This window comes from Phaethon lepturus, unplaced genomic scaffold, assembly GCF_000687285.1.
Source record: "Phaethon lepturus isolate BGI_N335 unplaced genomic scaffold, ASM68728v1 scaffold19590, whole genome shotgun sequence".
Classification (NCBI taxonomy): domain Eukaryota; kingdom Metazoa; phylum Chordata; class Aves; order Phaethontiformes; family Phaethontidae; genus Phaethon; species Phaethon lepturus.
Genome location: NW_010512814.1, coordinates 46,871 through 54,360, shown reverse-complemented (window position 1 = coordinate 54,360; position 7,490 = coordinate 46,871). Strand labels below are relative to the sequence as shown.

Below are 7,490 nucleotides of genomic sequence, written 5' to 3'. Positions count from 1 at the left end.
GTCCTTTCCAACTTTAGTGATTCTGTGATACCACCATACTCAAGCACCTAATTCATTCCAAATGACAGAGGAATGGGTTTCTTCTTCCTTCTTGTCCGCTCTTAAAGGCACTGATGTTTCTCTGGAGGGAGTAAGCCTACTGCATCTGTATATGACCAACATTTTTAAGATTTATTGAATGACTTACTTTCCATTTTCGTCGTGCTGCAAACTTTTTGAATTTCTCCATATTCACTGCAGATGCTTTTCTACTAAGTGCTTGCTGGGTGTCTTTAGGCTATGCAGAAGAGGAAAATAAAGCTGTTGTAAAATATCCCACAATTACAACCAGAACTTTGATAAAGCACCTTCCTTTGTGCAAGACTCTGTCCTTCAGTGATGACTTCCACTTAACATTGTTATAACAACACTGTAATCATACTGTAATAATAAAGTAATTGTAAGCTCATCATTTTAACAGCATTTTAACATAACATGGCCTAGTGGGCCATGCAGGTGGAATTTCTTGAGAAGATGCCCTAAAGGAAATCTAGAACTAAGAATATTTCATGCAATACTAAAATTTCTTTTTTCATTTTAAACAAAAAAAGCCAACAGAACATTCAGCTTTATCCTTCATCTCCCTCTGTGACAGAGGCATCTCCTAGATAAACCTTGTCTTTTGGGAACATTTCCTGGCTGATTTTAAATGCAGCCAGACTTTGTTCTGGTCTCAGTGTAATCAGCTGGATGCTGCTGGGACCCAAAAAAAGAAAAAAAAAAAAAAAAGAAAAAAAAAAAGAAAAATGACATCCCACCTACCTGTGCAGCAAGCTCTGAGGCTGCACCCTTTGAACTTTCTCATAGACTAATACTAAGCACCAGTTATCAGTGGAGTATACCAAATTTTGCATTTTATGATCTCACAGTTGAAGCAATTTTTACAGAGAAATGAAGGTAAAGGTAGAGATGGGAAGGGGGAAAAGAGGATAAAATCAGTGGGGTGGGGGGAGAATGCCCAGAAAGTTAAGATATAAAGGAATATAACAGGGTACAAAACAACATCCTGTTGCAGGAATGGAGATCTTGTGATCTGAGAGCGAGAGATAAACTTGGACAATGCTCACTTCAGCAGTTTAAAAGATTATTTCAATATGTTTAACATATTTCAACTCTTTAAGATTATGCCACCAAAAAGTCAGTCAAATCTGTAGCTTGGCATACTGGTGTAGAAGCATCTGCCCTAGGATGCTGAACTGTAAATGGAACGGCTGTGGCATGGATAAATATTCTGCTAACTGGTTCTCTGGGAAGTGGAATAGGGTCAAATATCCACTGTGCACACCCAAGACCTTGGAAATCAATGGCACTGAAAGAGGTTTACTACTCACCATCAGAATGAGATATGGAATTGAAAAAATTAACCGGCAGGTATTACTACACACATTAAGAAGAATGATAGGTCCCATTTTTTCCCTTTCAACCTACTGGCACCACAACAGCTTGATCCAAACCAAACACTGTGGAACACTGAAAGGAGTGGACCGTCATCCCACATCAACTGCCTTCTTCAGTCTGAAGAGGAAGGACAGAAGACGGATGACCCTTTTTTGTCCAGTCTAAATAAGGAGATTAGAACATGAAAACTATGAGAGGAAATCGGACTGGATTCAGAGAATCTATCTTTGTCAGTGCAATGCTACCTGAAGACTAGCTTCTCTGCCTGAACATGATTTTAACCTGAATAGTGGGCTAACTTACATAAAGGATACATTCCGCACATATTAATTTTCATACAGACTGCTTTCCAAAGCAGTAAATTATATTAAACAATGATGCCAGTTTTCCTTTTTGAGGAACTTGAAAAGTGAACGCTACGTATGAGATGAAGAATGATTAAAAGCAGGACAATAGATAATGAATTACACGCTAACCTTGATCCACGGATGCAGCAAACTATCTTGAATAGTCATTCTCTTCCTTTAATAGAATAGAAGATAGAACTGTTTCAGAGAGTAGAAAATAAACTAACATCTCAAAATATCATGTAATTTGAAATACTGAAGACATAGGCTGCAACAGTGCATACACAAGAGAAACAACTCACTTTGGATCCTTGACTAGAAGTCTTCGTATAAAATCTTTAGCTAGGGCACTGGTATTACTGAAGAACTCTTCTTCAAATTCATAATTCACAGCAGACACATTTGCTAATGTTTCCTGTTTGGTTTCTCCAAGAAATGGTGATGCACCACTTAGACTGCAAGAAAGACAGAACATTCTTCTCATTACATATTGTAACATCACTGTTTCAACCCTCTGAAATCACCTAGCAGCAGGAAGTGAGGATTTTTCTTTTCTGCTTTGAGACTGCAAACCTACTTTCTGGAAGATGTGATCTAGCAGGGCAAAAAGCTGTGCTATAATTTCAGAGAATATTGGTTAAGATAAAGCCACTGGGGAAAATCACCTACAGATTTGAAGACAGCTTCCCATGCTATCTCAATGCTGATAAATGGCCATTCTCTCAATAATTATACTATTGTTTTTACGATCGTTCAACTTGAATCATCATGTGCAATGAAAATGATATGACCCGTACAGACACCACCAAAAACCCAGAGGATAGAATCAGAATTAAAAAATAGCATTTGCAAGAACTAGCCATAGATTTTGGTACTTACAGAATATAAGTTATTACACCAATGCTCCTGGAGTGAAGGGAGCGGGGGAAGGGATGAAGGTGAGGAAGAGAAAGAAAAAAAAAAAGGTTAGAACGTAAGAATAATCATGAGAGATTTACTTCAAGTAAGATCTAATAACTTACCACATATCTGCTTCAAGGCCAAGAGGCTCATAGTTTACTATTTCAGGAGCTAAAGGAGAAAGCAGGAAGATCAGTATCTAGTCAAAGAGCGGATCTATGTCACTCTGAGCCGATATATGTCAGAGATAATAAGCTAAGATGCTGACAGATAAAAACACCTTAATGCAAGTCTAAGTTAGCACTGAATGCTGCAAATTGCTTGTTTAAATTTCTAAATGTCATGAATTACACAAAAATTGAATAATCTGTAACTCAGTCAAACCAAGCTAAGCCACATATACCGTTTCACAGACTAAGAAAGAATAGTTTGAAGAAACAACAGTTTTCTCACCAACAAACTCTGGTGTTCCGAAGATATTTTTGAATTCATTTCCAAAGTCAATTTTGTGTGCTAAACCGAAGTCAATAATCTTGATTCGAGGCTTTGGTACATTCCTGTCCAACAACATTATGTTTTCAGGCTTTGAGAAGGAAGAAAGGTGAGAGAGAGAGATTATACATAGGTACACAATGTCTGACACATACCAGCATTCTTTAGCACTGCACACTTCTCTTTACCTTCTTCAGTCCCTTGAATTGTCTTCAGCAGAAAAATCCCATCTTTTCTTATGATCTAACATATGCTAAAAATGAACTACAGTAAATTAGGATTTCATGTTGATGACAGAGTACTATGATTTCTACAGGGCCAAGATTTTACCTCTTGTAGATACAATTGCAGTTTTCATGCGGACCGACCCTAAGTGAAGCATGCTATCTTCAGTAAAGACCACAGCCCCTGCACTATGGCCACTCAAACAGTGGTGGGAGGTTGCAAGAAACAAAATCCTATTAAACTACTATTTGGGCTCGGTTAACGTTACTCTCTGAAAGAGGTTTCTTTCACACTGCACAAGCAATCAGGGAAGTATATCTTGTTGCCTTTGGATCTCCAAGAGAAACTTTAGGAGTGGTCCAGCTCCCAGATTTTAAGGCTCAACATACTCACAAAAAAGGATAAAGAGCAGTTTCTCATGTCTTTTCTAGCTATATTTTAAAATATGACTTTAGATTATTTTACAACAAATATTTGCAAAACCAGAACAAAGATGAGATAAAATGTCAAGATTATCACAAAAGGAGCCTGCTTCTGCATTCCGTCAACTTTAACTAGCATAGTGAACCAGCTACTTAGTCTCCATATCCTATCATGTCCATAAGCTGGTAATGCTCTGAAGCATGCCTGGAGCTACATCCATCCTTCTCACATCGTTAAGGACTTCTGGAGTCATTAAGGACAGCTCTTCATCATCACCCACCTTTTACCTCTCTTCCCCAATTACAGGGGCTGGCATGTGCAAACATAATTTTCTTTCTTCCCTCCTTACATTTCTTTTGCATATTTTTACTGTTCTGCGTACTTCAATTCTTGCTTCATACTTTAATTCATATATTCTTGGTATCTGGTGTAAGGATGCTTTGTTTCATTACAAGCACATTGGCAAAAATTTATATTTCATATTGTAAGAAATTTATTTCTTACTAGATTCACAATTCTTTTCTCTTGATGACTGTCATACAAAGACCAAGTATATTACTGTAGGTAATGAGGATGAGACTGCAAAAGGTACGCTTTCCCCTGAAAACCATCTCCTTCCCTACTTCATCCCCAGAACACAGCACCCCTTTCAGAACTGCACTGCAATATAGTAATTATGACTCCTTTTCCTACTACAGACATAGCTGCAGACTTCAGGGAATGTTCAGCTGTGTCCTGGTTTCAGCTGGGGTTAAACCACAAGCTGCCTACCTCTGAAAAAAAGCTTACAGAGAAAAATATTCTCAAGTTGAAGCATTGAAAAAGCAATAACTGAGTTCAGATACAAAAACTCTCTTTTCATTACCAAAAGGATGCAATTAACAGTTTTTCTAAAAACAAACAAAAAAGCCCCAAAAGCAAAAAAAAAGAAGAGGAAATCATCTACTCTGTCTGCTCCACAGGAATCTTTGTATGTAACTCTGTACTGTTTCAATTTGGTACCTAAAAATAATATGCATGTGAACACAGACTGTATAAAACAAGGGAAAAAAAGCTGAAAAAATGGCATCCTGTTCAGAATGTTTCATCCAGATTCCATTCACATTCTGTAAAATAATAATCATAATTTTTATTTCAAGATTGCTTCCTCAGAATGGTCTAATTTCATCAGAAGCTGCCATTTTCCATGAAGAATTTTACATTAAAAACAGATGGGAACTATTTATGGTTCAGTAATTTCTTTTCAATGGCTGAGCTTTCCCCTGTCTTACATAAGCTAGCAAAACGAAACTATGGCCAAGACCTGCATGATGGCAGATTTGTGGCTGGTGTTACAAAGGACTTTAACAGATATTGCTTACAGTTGTCGAAGTTTTTATCTGCTCAACACACCTTAAGATCAAAGTGGGCAATTTGCAGAGAGTGGAGATACTGAACACCATTAAGTATCTGTTTGAGAAATTCTGTGGCTTCCTCCTCCGTGAGAGATTCTTTCTCAGCTAAGAAGTCGAAGAGCTCTCCACCTGCAACACTTGGAGAGCAGAAGCAGTTATTGACGAGCTTGCTTTAATCAGTGGGTTCCTTTTAGCATAGCTATTCTCAGACCAGTCTCGAAAAGGATCCAGATGCTTTAAAAGTTGTCAATACCAAAAAAGAAGATGAAAATTACTCATTACCCAAAATAGTTAGTAACTATCCCTCCTCCCCCTGAAAAGAATACAACAGAGTTGTATTTCCAAACAAAAAAAGGTTTTAAAAAACCAAACATGGTTGTCTGTATCTAAATTTAAATGAAGTAAACCCCACCTACTCTCTGTACGTACATTTAAAAGAGTAAATGTGAAGTGAGTATACTCAAAACATACTAACGTAACAGCACATCTAGAAAATAGAACATGAATTAGCACATACTACCAGTAGAACATCAGATTTCCAACCCCCCCCCCAAAATATAAAATGTAAACCTTCCTTTGAAATAGTTACTAGTAGCTGTCCTACTGTTCAGTTTCTAAACTCCTCAAAGCATTCAACTCTTTGAAAATATATTCTATTCTTTGAAATAGTGTACTACATTCAGCATGTATGTTGCATTTGTGCTCTAACATTGCTACACCTTTCCTACAAGGAAAAGCCACAACTTCCCTTAAGACTATTTCCAGCAAGTGTTTTAGCTGCACCGGCAGAAAGAAGAGAGGTAAGAAGTGAGGAGGCTACATAAGCACATATTGATTTTTGCATATGAGGGAGAGGAATAAAGTGAAGATGACCCTTTTCTCAGTTCAGTGACCAGTCTGGCAGGAGTGATGATAATTGTCAAAAGAAAAAGAGATAGTGAAGTGAAGAGAAAACATGAGCTACAACTATTCTTAAAAAACAACCAGTCTCCTTTCAGTTTAAGGTCATACACTGAAATGACTGTCCACTGCGGCAAACTGTTTATTCTGTTCATAAAAGCACTGTTATTACCTAGAAAAGTCTTAGAGACCGCAAAGACAGTCATGTTGACCCCCATATTTTGCACTGTATTGATATTAAAAATATTCAGAAAGTACACCCTAATTTATGTTGCCTTTCTGTAAGGAAAAAAATAATCTGTTCATGATTTAAAGTTCTGATTATGAAAAATAATGGGATTAACATATAACAATAGCTAAACAGTCTCGGCAAATTTCTGGAAATACATTTGACTTCTTTATCATGTCTACTTTTCAAGAGACTTAATCTGCATTATTGTAATGCAAATTGCATGAAAAGTGTGTTTTAATGAGTTCTTGGAGCTTTCACTGAGCTGCCTAGACGATAATGAGAGTATTGTTTTGGGTATTATTTGTGTTGTAATATTTTCTGCATGAAAGCAATTATTGAAACAAAGTGCCATTAAATATGAGAATTATAGACTGGAAGGAAGAGATGTCATTTTAACAATCTTTTTTTTTGTTGTAGAGACATTAAAATAGAATTCCTAAAGATTAAATACAGTTCATTATTTTACAGAGGCTGTTCAGAAGCATCTTACAAATGGATACACATTCATGTTCTTTCATTCTTTGCTTCTGACTGAAAAAATAGCGAAAGGTTTTCAGGCTACGGTTTGTACCTCTGTGGGACTTCGTGATGATGAACAGAAACCTGGGCGGTGACACAGTCCCGACATTTCTCTTCATTTCCAATTACTGGGACTGACACATCACATGGAACTTGTTCCAGCGTTGCCGTGCCATGCCACGGGGAGCCGGCAGACGCACAGCGGCTCCTTCCCCAGTTGGGCAGCCGTGGCAGCAGCCACAGCAACACCCAGCCCCTTTACGCACTTGGCGTGCTTTGGCACCAGGCTAACAGCCAGGCAGCTTGGAGAGCCGGCGGAGCCGAACCCTCGCCTGAGGAACAGGCTGAAAGACTGCACCAAACACACGGGTATCTGGTCTGCTTTTCACGCAGATCGCCTGCCCTGTCGAACTGTGAGCACGCCCACTGAGGCTTGAAGCAGCCATCGGCAGTCAGGAATGCAAGAGAAGTACTTGGAGCACGCGTCTGCAGCGAAGCCAACTTGCAACGCGGTGCCGCCCGCTCTGCAGCCTAAACCAGGCTGTGATAGTGTCACACGGGTATGGGTATGTTCTATGGCTGGGGGGGAATAAACCTGCTCTTTTTTCTTCTTGCATTTTT

At 38.4% G+C, this 7,490-nt stretch overlaps 1 protein-coding gene across 1 annotated transcript in view; it reads right to left on the bottom strand.

The window, feature by feature from the left end:
- Positions 1 to 140: 140 nt before the first annotated feature.
- Positions 141 to 7,490, bottom strand: part of LOC104621771 (death-associated protein kinase 1-like) — a gene marked incomplete at both ends in the record, with an annotated part of 16,324 nt that continues 8,974 nt past the window's right edge. Inside the window, 7 exons of the mRNA XM_010288338.1 lie at positions 141 to 277; positions 1,914 to 1,959; positions 2,087 to 2,239; positions 2,664 to 2,690; positions 2,807 to 2,855; positions 3,138 to 3,267; positions 5,217 to 5,355. Coding sequence (XP_010286640.1) covers positions 141 to 277; positions 1,914 to 1,959; positions 2,087 to 2,239; positions 2,664 to 2,690; positions 2,807 to 2,855; positions 3,138 to 3,267; positions 5,217 to 5,355 — 681 coding nt within the window. The remainder of the gene's footprint in view (positions 278 to 1,913; positions 1,960 to 2,086; positions 2,240 to 2,663; positions 2,691 to 2,806; positions 2,856 to 3,137; positions 3,268 to 5,216; positions 5,356 to 7,490) is intronic.